The sequence below is a fragment of the Aquarana catesbeiana genome, linkage group LG01, assembly GCF_042186555.1.
Source record: "Aquarana catesbeiana isolate 2022-GZ linkage group LG01, ASM4218655v1, whole genome shotgun sequence".
NCBI lineage: Eukaryota > Metazoa > Chordata > Amphibia > Anura > Ranidae > Aquarana > Aquarana catesbeiana.
This window is the reverse complement of record NC_133324.1, coordinates 285,132,357-285,154,023: the sequence shown is the minus strand read 5'-3', so window position 1 is coordinate 285,154,023 and position 21,667 is coordinate 285,132,357. Positions and strand designations below refer to the sequence as shown.

Sequence of the window (21,667 nt, the reverse complement as noted above, 5' to 3'; positions counted from 1 at the left end):
GATAAAGGTTGAGGGCATTCAGGTGATCCTGATCACATCGGCCTGGCCAAGATCTTGGTATGCAAACATTATAGACCTCTTGGCAACCAAGTCCTGGGCTCTTCCGGAACAACTGGACCTGCTGTCTTAGGGTTTGATATTCCATCCTACTTTATGGCTGCTGGCTTTGATGGCATAGCTGTTGAAGCCCAGGTCCTGAGGGACCGGAGCATTTCAGACACTATGGGTAGAAAGTCAACCTTTCAAAGGTGTATCATCATAATTGGAAGGCTTATTTCACATGGTGTGAAATTCATAAGTTTTATTCTTTACAGTACAGCGCCTTGAAAAAGTATTCATACCCTTTGAAATTTTCCACATTTTGTCAAGTTACTACCAGAAATGTAAATGTATTTTATGTGATAAGCCAACACAAAATGGCACATAATTGTGAAGTGGAAGGAAAATGATTATAGAATTTTTAAAACAGCTTACCAGTAAAATCCTTTTCTTTGAATTACATTAGGGGACACAGAGCCTTAGTAGTTACTATGTGGGTTATAGGCCACCTTCAGGTGATGGACACTGGCACGCCCTAAGACAAAAAAGTGCACTCCCTATATAACCCCTCCCACTACTAGGAGTACCTCAGTTTTGTAGCAAAGCAATACACGTGTATACCATGAAGGGAGGGACCTCTGTGTCCCCTGATGTACTTCAAAGAAAAGGATTTTACAGGTAAGCTGTTTTAAAAATCCTATTTTCTTTTCATACATCAGGGGACACAGAGCCATAGTAGGTACTATGTGGGATGTCCCATAGCAATGCCAACTGAAGGGAGGGAGACACAACAAAAGTAGGGCACCAAGAGACTAGAGGACTTATACTCCAGCCTGCAGTACACTGCGCCCAAAGGTGATATCCTCATGACCTTTTACATCTACTTGATAGAATCTGGTAAATGTATGGATTGAAGACCAAGTTGCGGCCTTGCAGATCTGAGCCATGGAGGCTTGGTGATGCACTGCCCAAGAAGCATTAACAGCACTGGTGGAGTGCGCTTTAATATGAAAAGGAGGAATTTTCCTCTTTAAACCATAAGCTTGAACAATCACTTGATGAATCCATTTAGAAATGGTAATTTTGATGCTGCCTGTCCTCTTTTATCGGCAACACAAACAAAACATCTGTTTTACAAATCTGAGCAGTCGCTTTTAAATAGACCTTGACCGCTCTTACCACATCAAGAGAACGTAGTGACTTTTCTTCCACAGAACAAGGTTCTGGAAAAAATGCAGGAAGAACAATATCCTGGTTTAAATGAAAACCAGGATGAGGCCGCAATACAACCTTATCCTTATGAATAATCAAATATGGCTCTTTACAGGAAAGAGCACCCAACTCTTATACTCTCTTTGAAGAAGATATGGCAACCAAGAAAACTAATTTCCCTTGTGAAGAGGATCGAGGGAATATCCTGAATCGGTTCAAAAGGCTGTTTTTGTAAAGCTGACAGGACTAAATTCAAGTCCCAAGGGTTTAGGGGTGACTCAACTGGGGGATTAATCCGCGTTACCCCCGGATAAGGTTACGAACCAGAGAGTGTGAAGCAAGTGGTCATTGAAAAAACAAACACAGATAAGGCCGACACCTGGCCCTTGATAGTGCTCAAGGCCAGCTTCATTACTGATCCCATCTGTAGGAAGTCAAGGATCCTACCTATGATATATTTCCTGGGGTGCCAACCCCTGGATTCACACCAGGAGACATATGCCTTCCAGACTCTATAATATATGATTCTGGAGGCCGGCTTCCTAGCATTAACCAAGGTAGAAACTACTTAAGCTGACAGCCCATGGTCCTTTAGAATGTGGGTCTCAATAGCCAAACCGTTAAATTTAGCGTTTGTAAGGTAGGAATGGAACACCGGACCTTGCGAGAGAAGGTCTGGCCACAGGGGCAGGGTTCAAGGGTCCCCTACCACCATCCTTATGATCTCGGCAAACCAAGATCTCCTGGGCCACCAGAATCACCTCCTTTCCCTCTTGCTTGATCCTACATAGGAGACGCGGAAGCAGCAGAACAGGAGGGAATGCATAGATCATGGAAAGACCAAGGCATCTGTTCCGTATGCCATTGGATCCCTTGTCCTTGATACAAAGTTGTCGATCTTGTTGTTGAACCTGGACGCAAACAGATCCATGTCCGGAACTCCCAATTTTTGGCATATTGACAGAAAGATGTTGGGGTGAAGGGATCATTCTCCCGGGAACACTTGTTGCCGACTCAAGTAGTCCACCTGCCCCATCCCTGGAATGAAAACTGCCGATAGGCAAGGAATGTTGTTTCCTGCCCAAGACAGAATATGATTCACCTCACTCTGGGCCGCACGACTTCTCGTGCCCCCTTGGTGATTGATATAAGCCACAGCTGTGGCATTGTCGGATTGGATCCTGACAGGATAATTCCGTAGTCTGAGTGTCCAGGCCTTTGGGGCCAGGAGTACTGCCCGAATCTTGATGGGCAGGGTCAACTCTGATTTGGATCACTTCCCTTGGATAGATACTTCTTCCAGGACTGCTCCCCAGCCCAAAAGGCTGGCATCTGTTACTGCTTTGCAGGTAACCGGTAGAAAGGATTTTTCTTTTTTAAGATTTTTGGATATTAACCACCAATTGAGGCTCTGATGCAATTTGGCGGATAAACGCACCAGGAAGTCCAGAGTTTGGACGTTCTTGTTCCAAGTTGACAGGATACTGTTTTGCAGCAGTCTTGAATGAAACTGCGCATATGGAATGGCCTAGAAAGAAGCCACCATTTTTCCCAATAAACTAATGCAAAGATGAATAGAAGGATTCTTCTTTGTTTTAACCAACCAAATCAGTTCCTTTAAAGGAACCAATTCTTTCCTGGGACAAAAATACCCTTTTCTGGACTGTATCTATGATCAGCCTTAAGTACTGCAATTTCCTTGATGGTTTTAAGGAGGATTTTTCTAGGTTGAGGATCCAAGTATTCCAGGTAGCTGACTGTGGTGACCAGACTTTGGTTTATACGGGCTACCAACTGATCTATCAAGAGTAGATCGTCTAAGTAGGCTAGTATCGTTATACTTTGAGCCCTTAACCTGGTTACAGGAGGAGCTAAGATCTTTATAAACACTTGAGGTGCAGTAGCTAGTCCGAAAAGGTAGAGCTACAAAGTGGAAATGATTTTCTACCTCAAAGCGTAGAAATTTCTGGTGAGCAGGGAAGAGTTTAGATCTTTGAGATCCAGAATATCCATTTGGATTTAACCAAACTCCAACCTCTCCTCTTACATGGAGATCACCATGACCACTTTTGCCAAAAAAAATGGTCCAATGCTTGAGAGAAAGTCTTCTTTTTCTCTGGATTCTTAGGAATGTTTTGATCTGAGGAAAAAAAAGGAGGAGATGGGAACTCTTGGAACTCCAGCTTGTACCTTTGGAGCTATTGAGGAAGCCCCTATTTGTCTTCCTGTCAGATCCTTGAGAACTGCAGAAGAATTCCCCCTATTGAGCGAGCGGGGCGCCTCCTCATGAGGAGGCTTCAGTATCTTGTAGGTTTCCTCCCTCAAGACCTCTTTTGTCCCTGGGGTTAATTCTGAGGATTACCTTTTGAACCTGACGAAGGAAGCCATCGTGACTGCCTGGAGGCTGATGCCCCTGGCACAAAGGAAGGAGCTTTAAAAATTAAAATATATTTACTCCTTTACTTAAATGGCAAAAGGGGGTATTTCTTCCAATAGAATTTCTTTGGATGAATTATCCAAACATTTTCAAATAGCTGTTTCACCGCAAAAGGAAGACTAGCCAGGAGGCATGGTGAAAGGAAGTTTATCCTCCGCTGGCCTGCGTTCCCACACTCATGCGTTTAGCTGTTTGTGTTGGCAACAATGTGCACAGAACCATGTATAGCACCTGGTATTCCCAGGCGGTCTCCCATACAGGTACTAACCAGGCCTGACCCTGCTAAGCCTCTGAGATCAGACGAGATTGAGCGCTTTCAGGGTGATGTGGCCGTAGGCATCTCAGCAGTTGTGCGTTTGGCTAGTTTATAAGCAAGCACCTGCATGAGAACCTTGTGGAGGTTCTTCAATAGAAACTCACAAAGCAATTATTGCAAACATAAAGCTGCCAGATCCTGGGCCTGCTGAGCAAGATACCTGAACACCTGTTAAATTGGCCTCACAATGATTAAGCAATTACTGTCAGTGCAGGCTGCTCAATCTGCCAGAGAAAAAAGTGTTTTTTGGGGGTTTTTTAACAGGAATTCCAACATTTTATTTGTTGGATGCCTAAGCATTTGAGCATTGTTTGCCGAACAAAAGCTCTTATTCACAGAGGATATAGCAGCGATAATTGCTGGTATAATCTACTTAGTGAATTTCCTCCACCATAGGATAAAGTGTGAAAAACTTTTTTAGGAGGAAAAATTATGTTTATCTGGGAGATCCTCTCAGATACAAAAAAGCTTTTGCAACAATAAATGGACAGGAAAAGGCATGCACAGTTTGAGGAGGCTTTAGCGAACCCAAACACTCAGTTAAGGGAGCATAAATGTGGAGCGGACCATACACAGCAAGAAATTGCACCATCAATCTTAAGATTGAAACCAGCTGATTCTCCCACATTTGACACCTCAGAAGAGGAGTCATCAGCCTCACCACGGTCCCCTGAGGGCATTCGTCTTCTCCTGCCCCTACTTCCTCAGTTCCTCTCCCGCTAAACTTTTTTTTTTTTTAAACCCATCATGACTGAGGGAAAAAAGATCTTTTGGTAAAATACACAGGGGCTGCAGTGTTGAAAACAGTTGCAAACATTTCATGGCCCCGATGCTGATTCTGACCAGCCACTTTCTCTCAGAGGAGGATGCCATTTGTAGAGATGAGTAGGTTTTCCAGAGATTGAGGGGGACCCTATTAGCTTTATTTTGGGGTTGTTTTAACCCCCCTTCTGACCTTAGCCCGATGCACAAAGCAGAGGTACTGTCAGAAGAAATCGCATCCACTGCTTGAACAATAGTCCAGCCACTGCCGCTGCTATTAATGCTCAGCCTCATGCAAATAGTAAATGTGTTAAGCAGGAAATGCCTGTGTCACCAACCTCTTTCATGCTCCCTCTGCTCCTTCCTCTTTCAAAAAAAGTTTTCCCACGCAAGCACGGGTCTCTGATCCGACTGGATCGGCTTGTGAGTGAGGGAGGGATGGCGTGGAGGAGACCCGGAAGCCGCCCCGTGTATGGCCTGTGAAAGAAAACGGCATTGCCGATTGTTTTCAGTTCTCCCTTATACTCAGCATCACAAAGAGGGGAAGAGTTCAACCCAGGTGGGGGTGTCTGGAGGAAGCAAAAACCCCCCAAACTTACCGGTCTGCCTGCTGGCTGGAGAAAAAGAGTCCGCTGCTTCTGTGACACAGTATGATCTCTGAGCAAAGCATGAGAAAGTACGTGCTCCGTACAGCCCCCAGTGGTGACACTTAGGAATAACAACATTTACTTTAAAGGAGACAATTCATAAGAAAATTTTAAAAATTTCTTAGAAAAACTCCACTTACCTTTCCCGCCGCAGGGTTTTCTGTGGTAAACCAACAGACCCAATCTTCACCCTTAACGGTGGGTTCCGTTAAACCTTCAGGAGCTGGAGATCCTCGAGGAAACCCACAATCCTGGACCTGCAATAGCACCACTGGCAGTAAACTTTATGGCCTTAATACCAAAAAGTACTGGATTCCGGGGTCCAGCTCTCAAAACAGAAGCATTCACGGGCAAAAACCTTGTTTCTTCGGACACGAGGCCTGGGTACACAGGAGAGACACCTCGAATGGATCCATCTGCATAGCTAGCCCCAGCAAGGATTGCTCCAGAGGAGCTCAGCTCAGCACATCTTTACTCCGTGACCAACACCTAGACACTGTCGAAAAAACTGAGGTACTCCCAGTAGTGGGAGGAGTTATATAAGGATTGCACTTTTTTTGTCTTAGGGCGTGCCAGTGTCCATCACCTGAAGGTGGCCTATAACCCACATAGTAAACTATTAAGGCTCTGTGTCCCCTGATGTATGAAAAGAAAATTGGTTTTGAATTTTTTTTACAAATACATATGTGAAAACCGTGGTGTGCATTTGTATTCAGCCCCTTTACTCCGATACCCCTAACTAAAATCTAGTGGAACCAATTGCCTTTAGAAGTCACCTAATTAGTAAATAGAGTCCACCTGTGTGGAATATAATCTCAGTATAAATACAGCTGTTCTGTAAAGCCCTTAGAGGTTTGTCAGAGAACCTTAGTGAACAAATAGCATCATGAAGATTAAGGAACACACTAGACAAGTCAGGGATGAATTGTAGAGAAGTTTAAAGTAGGGTTAGGTTATGAAAAAAAATCGCAAGCTTTGAACATGTCACAAAGCACCGTTCAATACATCATTCGAAAATGGAAAGAGTATGGCACAACTGCAAACCTACCAAGACATGTCCATCCACCTAAACTGACAGGCCGGGTAAGGAGAGCATTAATCAGAGAAGCAGCCAAGAGGCCCATTGTAACTCTGGAGGAGCTGCAGAGATCCACAGCTCAGGTGGGAGAATCTGTCCACAGGACAACTATTAGTCGTGCACTCCACAAATCTGGCCTTTATGAAAGAGTGGCAAGAAGAAAGCCAATGTTGAAAGAAAGCCATAAGAAGTCCCGTTTGCAGTTTGCGAGACGCCAAGTGGGGGGACACAACAAACATGTAGAAGAAGGTGCTCTGGTCAGATGAGACCAAAATTGAAGCCTAAAAGCAAAACGCTATGTGTGGCGGAAAACACTGCACATCAACCTGAACACACCATCCCCACTGTGAAACATGGTGGTGGCAGCATCATGCTGCGGGGATGCTTTTCTTCAGAAGGGACAGAGAAGCTGGTCAGAGTTGATGGGAAGATGGATGGAGCCAAATACAAGGCAACCTTAGAACAAAACCTGTTAGAGTCTGCAAAAGACTTGAGACTGGGGTGGAGGTTCACCTTCCAGCAGGACAACAACCCTAAACATACAATGATAGAAAATATGCGCAGCGCTAGAGTGAACACAATATACTGTATTGTCTCTGGAGTATGAGATGTATATAAAAAATAAACAACAAATAAATTTATGCAAATTCAAATCTGGTATATAAGTGAATGAATACCATAACAATTATAGTGAATCCATACAAAGCAAAACATGTAAAGTGCAATGTGCATAAAAATAAATATATATATATATATACATATACACTATATTGCTGAATATATAAGTGCATAAACAATTATATAAAGTGCTTAGTGCTCTATAATGATCAAGAAGGATATCCTAGTACATGATCCCAAAGTGATATGTGAAAAGTCCCTTATAACAGCATCCAATTAGTGCATATAAACAGTGTCCATATATGCTGTAATCCAACATGCTCAAAACTCTCCAGAGCTGCAAACCACGCTCTGGTGCATTTCAGTGCCCCCCCTAGGTTAATGTGCTCACCTCAGAGCGTGTGACCCAGCTGCTACACTGAGTCCAAACACACTTTGGAGCCACCCCCGGGCTCAGCAATGATTTACCAGTCGTTAATCTCCAGCTTGGTTTAATACAGCTCCGTGGAAATGAACAAAAGAGAAACTATATAGTGTGATACCGTTGGGAAAGTTTATTGAAAGAATAACACTCCCCACACTGGGGTACTCACATATTGCTGGTGCGTCAGTGCACCGCTCTAAAATCAGCTTCCAAAATGACAGTTTGAAATAGGTACGGAGTATGGTATGAAATGTTACTCCTGTACAGACTCCATGCTGCTCCCTCCGTCCTGGCCCCTCCCCTACGCTTGTTCGGCACAGGGATCATGTGCCTTCCTCAGGGGTTTTTGGTTTGGTTAACCCTAAACATACAGCTAGAGCTACAATGGAATGGTTTAAATCAAAGTATATTCGTGTGTTAGAATGGAACCGTCAAAGTCCAGACCTAAATCCAATTGAGACTCTGTGGCAAGACTTGAAAATTGCAGTTCGCAGATGCTCTCCATCCAATCTGACAGAGCTTGAGCTATTTTGCAGAATAAGAATGGGCAAAAATGTCACTCTCAAGATGTGTAAAGCTGGTAGAGACTTCCCCAAAACGACTTGTAGCTGTAATTGCAGCGAAAGGTGGTTCTACAAAGCATTGACTCAGGGGGGCTGAATAAAATGCACACCACACTTTTCACATATTTATTTGTAAAACATTTTGAAAACAATTTATCATTTTCCTTCCACTTCACAATTATGTGACACTTTGTGTTGGTCCATCACATAAAATCCCAATAAAATATATTTACGTTTTTGGTTGTAACATGACAAAATGTGGAATATTTCAAGGTGTATGATTTTTTTTTTCAAGGTACTGTATGTTGTGAGGCATATTCCAGCTTTCTCCAGTCTGGTGTGCAGATGTCCTTGCCTTTTAAGCACCAGAGTACCATGCTGTCCAGCCCTTCACGAACAAACAGCCTTCTGCTACAGCCAAATATTTTACATTTTGACTTATCTGCTCAGAGCACCTCTTGCCATTTCTCTGCACCCCAGTTCCTAGGTTTTCGTGCATAATTGAGTGGTCTAGCCTGGTTTCCAAAAATGGCAGCAGGTGCTCTGGGCTGAGGCAAAATTTTAAATATTTGACTGTAGCAGGAGGCAGTTTGTTCATGAAGAGCTGGAGAGCATGGTGGAGAGGTGCTTTGCAAATTTGAGGCGTCTTTTCTACAAACAAAGTTGGAGATTTTGTCAGGATTAATGGTGTCCTCAAAGCTGAGAAATACAGGCAGATACTTATTCATCATGCCATACCATCAGGGAGGCATGTGATTGGCCCAAATTTATTCTGCAGCAGGACAACCCCCCCAAACATCCAGCTAATGTCATTAAGAACCAGCTTCAGAACACGTTGGAAGTGATGGTTTGGCCCCCACAAAGACCTGATATCAACATTGAGTCTTTCTGGAATTACATGAAGAGACAGAAAGATTTGAGGAAGCCTACATCCACAGAAGATCCGTGGTTAGTTCTTCAAGATGTTTGGAACAACCTACCTGCCGAGTTCCTTCAAAAACTGCGTGCAAGTGTACCTAGAAGAATTGATGCTGTTTTGAAGGCAAGGCTGGTCACACTAAATACTGATTTGATTTGGATTTCCCTTCTGTTCATTTACTTTCCATTTTGGTAAGTGATAAAGATAAACTATTAACACCTCTATTTCTGAAACATTCTTAATTTACTGCATTTTTTCACACTTGCCTAAAATGTTTGTACTTTATCTCAGCTCATCAATGACTCTTTATGTAAAATTCTAGTAAGACTGTTGACAGTACTTACTCTAAAAAATGACTACTGTATAACACAGAAATACATTTCTATAAATGCATACATCAGCCCTCAAATTTTCCACTCACCTACTCGCATTTTGCCAGTGAAAAATTATGGCTGGCGAGCGTAGGCTGCCTGGGAGCGGGGGGGGCGAGCACTGCCGGAAGGCGGGGTTGAATGAAAGCCGTTTGCCCAGGGGAAGAGAACATGGAGGAAGAGAGAGGGTGGCCCATTCATGAAAGGGGAAAAGAGCGTGGAGAAAGAGAGAGGGCGGCCAGATCATCACAGGGGAAGAGAGCATGGAGGAAGAGAGAGGGCAGCCGGATTATCACAGGGGAAGAGAGCGTGGAGGAAAAGAGAGAGCGGCAGGTTCATCACAGGGAAGAGAGCGTGGAGGAAGAGAGAGGGTGGCCGGATCATCACTGGGGAAGAGAGCGTGAAAAAAGAAAGCGGGTGGCTGGATCATCACAGGGGAAAAGAGCATGGAGGAAGAGATAGGGCGGCCAGATCATCACAGAGAAAAGCGCGTGGAGGAAAAGAGGGTGGCCGGATCATTACATAGGAAGAGAGCGTGTAGGAAGAGAGAGGGCGGCCGGATCCTCACAGGGGAAGACAGCTGGCTGGATCACAGAGCGGGGATGGCCCACAACTGCTTACATTTGAATTGCCTCCACTCATGGTCACACACAGTCCCGCCTCCTAACCCAGTGCCTGTGACAGGCAGAACGTCGGTCCAATGCCGGTGTGGATGTGTTGTCTGTCTGTCACAGGCACTGGGTCAGGAGGCGGGACTGTGTGTGACCGCGAGCAGAGGCAATTCGAATTTAAGCAGTTACAGCCAGCTATCCCGGCCAGCTCTCCTCTTCCTCCACACTCTCTTCCCCTGTGATGATCCGACCGTCTTCTCTCTTCCTCTGCACAGGTCACGCTGCAACGATGGACACAGGTGAGGCTGCAATGATGGGCACAGGTCACACTGCAATGATGGGCACAGGTGAGGCTGCATTGGTGGGCACTGGTCACGCTGCAATGATGGGCAGAGATATGGCTGCGTTGATGGGCACAGGTGAGGCTGCGTTGAGGGGTACAGGTGAGGCTGCACTGATAAAGTTGTTGTTAATATTTATTTTTGTAACTTAATTCTGCATAAAACATTTACGTGTCATTTCATGAGATAATTTATGAGGGCATGTTTAGGTGTGGGGCAGGGTAGGGGTTGGGTGGAGAAACTGGTGGCAAGTAACCCTTAAGGCCTGGCTAGTACCTCAGGACTTGAAATGTTGTCCCTGGAATACACCCTTCTATAAACAGTCACCTGCTGAACCGAATGCTCCTCCAGATATCGAGCCTTGCTCTTCTTGCTTGGATAGCCATACAAACAGTAGAAACACTGCTCCAGAGCTGTCTCTAGTTCCTCTTTGAACGGATGGGCATCGTTATTGGTGGACACGGCCAGTTCTTTCAGAAGAACACGTAACTAAGTAGGTTGAAAGAAAAGATAAGGTGCATAAAAACTACTATAACACAAACCAATTATTCCAAACAAAGCCAAAAGGTGCATTTTAATAGCACTTTAAAAGGGGATTTCCAGGTACAGCAAGAATCCCATCTTGCTGGGACTCCTTTTTACAGAAAGAAAACCTGTGGTCTAATTGAAAAGGAGGAAGATGAAGGGCTGCAGAAAACAATTAAATTATAACTAAAGGCATTTTTTTTTTTTTTTTTTTAGTTTTGGATAGAGTGGAGAGGGATTAGACCACCTGTCAGTTTGTATTACTGTCTGTGCCTAGTTAAGGAGATTCACCCTCTCTATTTGTCCTGTTTACTATTATCATTGAAAGTGAAAGTAAAAGAAAATCCCAACTTTTGGGTTGTCCCCAGAAAAGTAACAGAGGGGAAATCTTCCAAAGGGAACACTCGTTCTGGTGATCTGGGGGATTTCCTCTCACTTCCCGTTTGGCTATGGGACGGGAAGTGAAGGGAAATCTCCACAATGGGATACAGAAGGCAATTCTATCATTCAAAATAAAACAAAAGTACCTATTTCACCATAGAAGAAAAAAAAAAGAGGAATTTTGACTTGCCTGTAAATGCCATATCTTGGGGTATAGTACAGGAGACAGGATGAGAATTCATAGAGCCTGAATTATAGGCACATATCTTCAGGTGATTGGACATTGGCAAAGTTTTCAAGGACCCATCCCCTGGGCGCTCCCCCCTATAACCCACTCCTCACTCTACGAGTCCTAAACTTTGCAGCAAGCAATGTAGGGTAACCAAGAAATAGAAGGAAGGGTATCCTGTACTGTACTCCAAGATATAGAATTTAGAGGTAAGGTAAAATTCATATGAATGAAAGGGATGGCAAGAACTAGGCCTGAGGTGGGCTTTTTCGTGTTTGTAATACAAGGCTGTTTTTACCTCTGAAGTGGAGTAAGTGCAATTTTATTCAATAAATTCCTTTTAATAATTGATACTGCACCATGGGAGGCTTATTTATTTCTTACATGTGGATATGGATGCTTAAACCATTATAAACAATCAGTCCTCGTGGAGCAATCTGGAAGTAACCAATGTGAAGGATTTAAATATCATCTGTTATGATGTGTGGGTACATTTGGATGAGGTTGGATTAAAAAAGGCATCTTCATATAAAGCAGTTTATGACCAATCTATAACCTTCCAGTAAGCCTCCTCTTCACCTAAGGATGGTGTGCATCGGTGGGGTCCCACATATTATCTGGATCCATATTATATACAACTGGATAATTTAGAGTAGTCACTTTGCCTGTTTCTATTTGGGAATTGGGACTCTTTCTTATGAATTTCTCACAAGGACTTTTTTCTTGGTTCTATATGGTATATACATTTTTTTATTTTGTTTCATTGTACTTAGGAGAATTTACACAATTCATGAATTAATAGTTTATATGTGCTATGTGGAACAGGCTACCTTTTAGTGAACTTTTTTTCCACTGGATACAACTTGGCAAAGATTTTTGGAGGAGTGAAAATCTTTTCTGAAGTGATCCAATCATAGATTGTCCAGTCTATTTGTTTATCCACGGGGAATGTCCTACCAGTTTTTGATGGTCTCTTTGTGCCCAAAGGGGCCTGGCAAGGAGGAGAATCAAGAATTACAACGCTTGAGGTTTTTGCACATAGTAGTAGGGAGCTTATTCACATAAACAAACATTGCCAAGCCTGAAGCTCTGACTTCAGGTGTAAAAAAGCTTGGGGGAGAAAAATCTTCTGCAGCCTCCTCTAATACTGCTTCTTTATCCTTGACATTCCTTTCTGTGACTGCCTTGTCTAGGGCAAGTATATTGAAACCCGATTCAAATAGAGTCAGCTGTAATATTGCCATTAGTTGTTGGAGGTATTGTGACATTAATTAAGAAAATTCTGCTTTTGTCAGGTAGACCGCTTGTAGCGTGCCTGAGATAGAGCTAGAATCAGATCTAGACGTGTTAAAAACCGGTTCCTGCTCCAGTACAAGAGAACCATTTTCACTCTGAGGTTGAGTGCTGTGCTGGCTTTCAGCAGAACAAATGCTCGCCTGAGGTTTAGCCATGGCTCCCTTTCACCTGGTTTCTGCCATAGCTACGGTTGAGGGTATTCCCCTGTGGGGTACAGAATATAGGGTAAGTGTGTCTGGAAAGGAGTACGCAGAAACCTGGGTGTACACTATCTTTTAAAAAAACCTTGTGGTGAAAGGGAGACAGGAAGTGCCTGAGTACTTTATAAGGACCCAGACTGAAGTGACAATAAAGTGTGCGACTTTGGTGTGATTTCACACCTGGTTATTCACCTGAGACTGAGCTCTAAGTATTTGAATATTTAGTGCCAAGTGTGAAACGTTTACACAGTAAAGTGAATACATTTCAAACATAGCCCCGTAATGGTTAAAGATACAGGGGGATCCTATCTTACCTGTCCTCAAAGATGAATTGCATATAAAGTCCAGGCTTCGCCCATCATGGTGGGCATAACCCAAAAGGGGTCTAACTTCCATAGTGATGGACATGGCCTTGGACCTGTAAAGCACCATGTAGCTGACTACAAAGTGTTGCACTAAGTGCCTCAGCGCCCATGCAGGATCCACTGCCCAAAGCAACAGTACAGGCCGTCCTCACAGCATGGGGTCTGGGTACGGCTCCCAAGGTATTACTGATGTTGCACTAATCCGGATGCACTGCTTTTATGGTATTAAAGGCAGTGAAAAAGATGACTGAAGAGTTACAGAACCCCATGATAAAATGGTAAAATAATGGGAGAACTTCTTGCTCTGGAACAGGAAGCCACAGAAATGTTTTTGTTTTTTTTTGTTTTTTGTTTTTTTTTTATGGACAGCATGCATTTTGTATTCTTCCTCTGATTTGCTGAAAAAAAAATTGAGGGATGCCTAGGGCTAAGAAGTGTCTCACTGGCCCTCTCAGCACATGTCTAGCTATACCACATATGCATTTCTATAGGGTTGCTCCGGACTACTCCACACTCTTTTCTCATTTCTTTCTCTTCCCCTTTGTTATTTTTGCACTACCCCTCAGGTTTTTACTAGTGCTACAAGTGAAATTTGTTTGACTCACAGCTATTGAACTAACACCTACTTGGGGCAGGTGTCCATGTTTTTGAAAGGTTTGTGATTAAGCCATATTGTCTTGAATGTGTGATATACATTGGAACCCAATACTTGGGTTCCAGAATTACTGTTTTTCTTTGTTTTGGTAATCTTTATGGCTTGTACATGCTGTGTGCTTTCCAGGACACCAGCAAAAAACTGAAAACTCATGGAGTAGTTTGGTTATAAGGAAGGTCCCAAGGGGGCATCACCTCAAAAGTTTTGCCAGTGTCCAATCACCGGAAAGTGCGAGACTATACTCCAGGGCCTATGAATTCTTTGCCTGTTTCCTGTACTGTAGGATTAGGATAAGCTGTATTTTGTTTTGTTTAATTCCTTGCCTGATAGATACAAGGGTGCTAAATAAACATTGTGCTTTTCATTGGTTGTCTTTTTTTTTTTTATAGATGCAGCGGGTTTATACAGTATTATTCATACAGGTAAAAGCAGATCTTATGAGGATTCTTTTTCATTTTTAGGGAAATCTATAGTCTTTTAAATGTATTCTTTGGGTTAATTCTTATAATTCAGATGAACATTTATTAAGGATGCACATTTGCTATTTGTAGGTTGTTTACAACAACCTTCACTTTCTTGACAAAAGAAACATCAAGTTAGGTGTGACTGAACACCAGTCTATTTCTAAACTGTATACAATAACTTACATAAAATTTGAGAAGGGCTCCATCAGAGTTACAACACCATGATCTTCTGCCCAGGTACTCATGGGCTGCGTTCAGCAACATGAGGGAGGATGGGAGCATTGGAGTGCTTGAATCTCCTAGAAGAGACCTTCTTACATCAGGTAATAAAGAAATACAATGGTTCTTCTTATATCCCAAGAAACTATTCTGACTTGCATGCAAATCAAAATAAAGTATGAATATGAAAATTCTATTTTTACTGTTCAGAAGATCCTTTCCTACATTAGCTCCGTATGTATGTCTTGGCAATGCAGTGGTTTGCACCCATGCCATACGTCAGTAAAAATGAGGAAGCACTTCACAACACAGCAAACAGGAGACATTTATGATACAATCCCAACATTTCAAAAGCACAGAAAAGTATATATTCACTAAGACACTGGCTGCCTTAGTGGTGCAGCTCAAGGAAACTGTGCTAAGTAAAAGAAAGGAATTTAAAAATCAGGCGTTTGGTTAACCCCTTCCCGACCGGCGCACGCCGATGTACGTCGGCAGAATGGCACGGCTGGGCAAATAGACTTACAGGTACGTGCATTTGAATTCCCAGCTGTGCCATTGCGTGCGCGCCGCCGGCTCCGTGAGTCGTGTCGGGGGTCCCGCGGACTCGATCGCTGCGGGGATACCCGCGATCGCCTCACGGAGAGGACGAACAAGGAGATGCTGATGTAAACAGCATCTCCCCGTTCTGCCTAGTGAAAAGTGTCACTGATCTCTGCTCCCTGTCATCGGGAGCAGTGATCAGAGTAGCGACACAGCTAGCCCATCCCCCCTATAGTTAGTAATCACTCCCTAGTACTGACTTAACCCCTCCCCGCCCCCTAGTGGTTAACCCCTTCACTGCCAGTGTCATTTACACAGGAATCAGTGCATTTTTAATCGCACTGATCGCTGTATAAATGACAATGGTCCCAAAAATGTCCGACATGTCCGCCATAACGTCGCAGTCAAAATAAAAATCGCTGATCGCCGCCATTACTAGTAAAAAAAAAAAATTATTAATAAAAATGCCATAAAACTATCCCCTATTTTGTAAACGCTATAACTTTTGCGCAAACCAATCAATAAACGCTTATTGCAATTTTTTTTTTTTTTTTTTACCAAACATATGTAGAAGAATACGATCGGCCTAAACTGAGGAAAAAATGTTTTTTTTATATATTTTTGGGGGATATTTATTATAGCAAAATGTAAAAAATAATGCGTTTTTTTCAAAATTGTCGCTCTTATTTTGTTTATAGCGCAAGAAATAAAAATCGCAGAGGTAATCAAATACCACCAAAAGAAAGCAATATTTGTGGGAAAAAAGGACGTCAATTTTGTTTGAGAGCCACATCGCACGACCGCACAATTGGTAGTTAAAGCAACACAGTGCCGAATCGCAAAAAGTGCTCTGGTCAGGAAGGGGGTAAAATCTTCCGGAGCTGAAGCGGTTAAAAGAGAAGTATGGGATTTTTTTAAGGAATCATACTTACCTATGTGGATGCTGCATCTGGCTCTAAGACTAAAAACTGTGCGATCAAAGACTGCTGATTGTTTGGTTCTCAGAGCTCCGTGAGCAGAGAGCTGATATTGGTGCCGATACTAAGCATTTGCATGAGTATCGGTACTCGTGCAAATGCTCCCATACCTGAAACCGATGCTTTCAGGCTCAGTGCTGTCAGCGGGATTCTCCCACTGACAGCTGAAATGTAAAAAAAAAAGAAAAGAAGAAGCCAGAAATTATCAGTTGTTAAGGAGCGGGGCCACCTCGTCCTTAACAACCGTTGACTCATTCAGCTGTCAGTGGGGTTCCTCTGTTGACAGCTGAAGAGTAAACAAAGTCATCCCAACTGGAGCTGTAAAAAAAAAAAAAGCAGCCCTAATGTTTATCAAAAACATTGCTCAGCTGAAACAAAAAAATAAAAAGAAACATTGTTTTTTTTTTTCTTTTTGTTTATCTATGTACAGATCAAAGAACTTCCATCTGCAGATGAAGTCAGTTTCAAGCATCCTTTAAGTAAAAAACATTTGTTTTTGTTTTTTTTATTAAATGTTCCTCTATTTAACCCCTTATTAACCCCTAAATTACTCTAATCAGCCTTAATTAACTGCTTATTCTCTTTCTCCATTTCATTATCATTTTCCTGCTGATTTTTTTCTGTTCACTTATATTTTATAAACTATTAATAATTAAAACTTTTCTTTTGTTTGCTTTGTTTGTTAATATTTTTAGTTGCGGGGACTGGTACTGGAGCATGTTACACATTATGCCCTAAATAATGTGCACCAGATTTCTTTAAGTACATCTTCTGCAAGAACAACAAATATCTGACCTGTTGTTTCAGTCAGATATCCAGTATCCTTGTCACCATGTGGACTGAACAGAAAGCAATAACCCGCTATGTAATTGCCAACAGGAGGTGTTTTTAGTCCAGATTAGGGGAGCAGCCTAGGGTGGCTCCACAACAGATACAGTACAATGAGGACATAAAGCGTGTCACTGGCAGGATCATCAGAAGAAAATAAGTAAAGAGGCCTGAAAAAAGGAGACTAAAATAAAAAAGCAAACACAACTACCACATCAAATGACTGGTATGCTGCAAAAATTTTATTTGGGGGGGGCGTAATCTCAACAAACTGGTTAAAATGCGTGGACTTTTTTGTACATTGGATTTTACCCCTGCCTTTTATAATAGACTGATTTTTATGCTGTGCAGACACTGAGTTGCTGATTACGTTCAGTTTGATTAGCGCAGGATGGTTTGGAATTTATCCCCTACTCATTGATTGTACTGGTTACCATCTGCTTTATAAAAAAACATACGTATGCATCAGAAGCATTCACAAATGATTGTGAAGATTTTGAGTTAGAAAAATCTCAGTTTTATGCTGTAAAGACATTGAGTTGACAATTTCGTTCAATTTGATTGTAACTACAAGTTGCTATTGGAAACCAATTATCTGGCACCAGTAAAGTTTCTTTCCTCCTAAATAATTTGCACTTACCTGTTTTGTGGTGTTCATCCTGCAATAATATTCCATCTCAATTCTAACACAGTCCATGTGTGATAGCAATGATTCCAGAATCCATTGTTTCTATGTGCAGCGCAAATATGTGTCCCAGCAGCTGCAAACACACCACTCTGCCTTGAGGGGTTATTCACCTCTATAAGCCACCCCACTTGTAAAGTAAAAAAATAACACTGCTTTATGTAAAAAAAAAAAAATCTGCATGAGGTAAATGCGGGGTGGCTTTCAAGCAACCGTGAGTACCTTGTCATCCCTAGAATAGCATTTGTGTACCACATGGGCTGTCTGTTCAGAGCCTTCAGCACTGCTACTCCTATCAACAATGCTGAGCTGTGTCTTTACAATGCAGACAACTGGGCAGGGTCTGACTGATGCAGGCTCATAGAGAATGATAACCAGTGTAAGGCAGACCCCACCAAGTTATGTGTCACCTATAAACACAGCCCATCACTATTCATAGAAGTGGTATGTGGAATACTTTGAACACTATGCACTGGCCACATGGTGCTATTCCTGACAAGGTAATAATTTACTGCTTGATATCCAACTCAATTCTTGCTGAATACTTAAAGCTGAGTTCTGCCTCCCCCTCAAAAAATGTAAAGTCAACAGCTACACATACTGTAGCTGCTAACTTTTAATATTAGGATAGGATGTTCTGATGTCCTGGAGTCCAGCGGTGTCGGCACTGCAGCCATTGTTTTCATTGGCTGTCGGGTGCTGCTGCCACCATTGCTGGTAAGGGAACCTGGCCGTCAAGTCTTTCGGCTTGACAGCAGGGTGCCTTTTGTGAATGGGCTGCCCTCTCCTACTGGCCCAGCAGCGAGGGAAGGAGGAGGGAGCCAGACCTCGCTTCGGGGAGGGACGTCAGAAGTGGGGACAGGGTACCTGTCAAAAACAGGTAACAGGTACCCGCTTCCCCCGAAAGGTGCCAAATGTGGCACCAGAGGGGGGGAGGAGGCAGATAAGCGGAAGTTCCACTTTCGGGTGGAAATCCGCTTTAATGCTTCCTTATGAATATGTGCAAATCACTAGTAAAGATCTAGCTGGAAATGAACTGCGTTATAGTCTTGTGATGTGCTTTCATTTTCTGTACCTAGCAATGCTGCATCTTTATATGGAGGACACAATTTAAAACAGTTGAGGAGAGTGGAAAAATAACACTGGATGCAAATGGTTATTGCTATCTTAAAGTATTGCTGTTGATGTAAATACTGTAACCTGGTTCCTGGGGAAGTGGCCTCTACACCCCAGAGTATTCCCACTGTCTCCTTGGCTTGTAGTGCAATGTAACAAAAACAGAAACTGAAGGGACAATCCAGTCAGCAACCAAACCTCCCTTCTAGTTCATTCACATTGTGTTCAATCAACAATTTTTATTGGAATAAAGTTGTATCTGGACCTCTTAGCAGTAGCTTGACACTTCAATTTCCATTTTTATTACAATTTAACATTACCTTCCTTATCGCCTGCCCGTCCATGCCGCTGACAAATAGAGCGAAAGTTCTCCTCTTCATACTGGATAATTCGATGGAGGATAATCCAAGGCAGGACGGAAGACACAGATGGCTCCTTAGTATCCTCCTGCACAGCCATACTGCAGTCTATTAGCTGAGAAAAAGAACATAAAAAATGTCATCGCGACTGGCTGAAATATGCAATTGCAAGGTAAAACTTCAGCAGAGCAGCAGTATTACCAGCCAAAGAATATGTTAGTTTGGCAATTCTTTTGCTTTACAAGAATAAATGTTTTACCACATTGCATAGTCAAGAAAGTCTTAATTTTCTTCCTCAGATTTACAGCTTTCTGCTTAATTATTTAACAAATGGACTAGAGGCAGAACTGAAAGCTGCAAAGCTAAACAAGGAAATAGGTTTCATAGAGGACAGATTTCCGAGAGATCCCAGGCCAACTATAACAAATCCTTTGGCAGGTTAAAAAAAAAAAAGTTCACATGTATGTATTTTTTTTTTCAGATATTTTTTATAGAGGTTTTACAGTTTTACAATGTAACCCCACAACTCCTACCAACCACAACAAAGGCAAAGGCAAATAAAATATATAATACACACAGAAGAGGTGGGAGACAAACAAAATCAGTTGAACTTCCTGTAGTAGGTGAAGTTCCGCTTTTATTTATCTGTAACCCAGCAGATTTTTAACAAGTTATTTTGCCTGGAGTTCTTCTTCCCTGCTTTAGTCTATTTAAACTACTGTACAATGCTTCTATGGCTGAAAATCATTTGAAGATTACGAATGCTAAAGTATGAAAGTGGTTTTGACCGGTGAAATGTATAAGCACACTCCGGGTCCAAAAGATCACAACAGTATACAGGCAGAGATGCACCCTTTATTATATTGATGGGTGCACACGCCATCATGACCTCCCAACAGCACCGTATGTGGTAATATTTAGCTGGATGCCATTAGAGGGCAAGTCAATGCACCCCGACAGATTATCAAATTCAGTAGCATTCGTATAATCACTACACTTGTAACCCAGGATAGCTACTGTAAATGATCATGCCATGGCTGAATCAAATCATTAGCTGACAAGTTAGTTCTAAAAGATGAAAGCAGCACTTGCTATGCAGATAAAAGTTTGTCTTCATTGCAGCATGTCAAAAGAAAACAGCAAAGTTTTCACACAGAAAGGGTCTTCTGAAGCGTTTACAGCTTGCACAAAGTTTCCATGCAGCATCCAGTGCCTCTATGCAACATTACAGACCATCCTCACAGCGTGGGGTTCAGGCACAGTTCCCAAGGTTTTACTGAAGTTGCACTAATCCAGATGCATCACTTCTATTGCTGTATTAGAAGACAGCGAATAGCTGATTGAAGAAATTACATAAAATAACGAACAGGCAGTAGCACTACCACCCTGGGTGGACGTCATATGACATCCTCCAGGTATGCGCCTCATGCGCACCCTAGGGGCCACGCAGCAGTACAATTTGTCACAGGCTGTGTCCACGGGACACATTGGATGACAGATCTATGTACTGGCCGGCTCCACTACCATGTGATCGCTTTGACCAATCACATCGATCACATGTCGATAGTACACAATGGCTTTCATTCATAGCCATTCACTGTGTACTATTGTGATCTCTGTGACTAGTCACAGTGATCACATGTTACAGGGGCCAATCACAGTGGACATGTATCATGTGATAGCTCTGGCCAATCACAGCTATCACAATAGTACACAATTGCGCATGAATGGATGCCGTTCATAAAAATTATCGCTTATAACAGTGATCTTCACTGCAATAGTGAAACAAAACAAAACACCTGGTCACCTTCTCAGAGCAGTATTATTATTATTATTATACAGGATTTATATAGCGCCAACAGTTTACGCAGCGCTTTACAATATAAAAGGGGGACAATACAGTTATAATACAATAAGATACAAGAGGATTAAGAGGGCCCTGCTCAGAAGAGCTTACAATCTAATAGGGTGGGGCAGGTGGTATAAAAGGTTGTAACTGTGGGGAATGAGCTGATGGAAGTGGTAAAAGATTAGTTAGAGACGTTATAGGCTTTCCTGAAGAGATGAGTTTTCAGGGATCGCCTGAAGGTAGCAAGAGTAGGGGATAGCTGGACAGGTGGAGGTAGCGAGTTCCAGAGGATGGGAGAGGCTCTGGAGAAATCCTGGAGACGAGCATGAGAGGAGGAGATGAGAGGGCTTGAGAGTAGGAGGTCTTGAGAGGAGCGTAAAGGTCGATTTGGAAGATATTTGGAGACAAGATTAGTGATGTAGCTCGGAGCAGAGTTGTGAATGGCTTTGTATGTTGTGGTTAGTATTTTGAATTTAATTCGCTGGGTGATTGGGAGCCAGTGTAGGGATTGGAGGAGAGGGTTGGCAGACACGGAGCGGTTGGTAAGGTGGATAAGTCTGGCAGCAGCATTCATGATAGACTGGAGAGGGGATAGCCTATGGAGAGGCAGGCCAATGAGAAGGGAGTTGCAATAGTCA

The 21,667-nt window shown here is 42.7% G+C and overlaps 1 protein-coding gene across 4 annotated transcripts in view; it reads right to left on the bottom strand.

The window, feature by feature from the left end:
• The window catches only part of CABIN1 (calcineurin binding protein 1), a 372,633-nt gene that overhangs the window by 284,592 nt on the left and 66,374 nt on the right, over positions 1 to 21,667 (bottom strand). For all 4 annotated transcript variants that reach the window (XM_073629206.1, XM_073629207.1, XM_073629208.1 and 1 more), the window contains exons 18-20: positions 19,142 to 19,295; positions 14,637 to 14,752; positions 10,666 to 10,827 (exon numbers count right to left, since the gene is read on the bottom strand). In XM_073629206.1, coding sequence (XP_073485307.1) covers positions 10,666 to 10,827; positions 14,637 to 14,752; positions 19,142 to 19,295 — 432 coding nt within the window. The remainder of the gene's footprint in view (positions 1 to 10,665; positions 10,828 to 14,636; positions 14,753 to 19,141; positions 19,296 to 21,667) is intronic.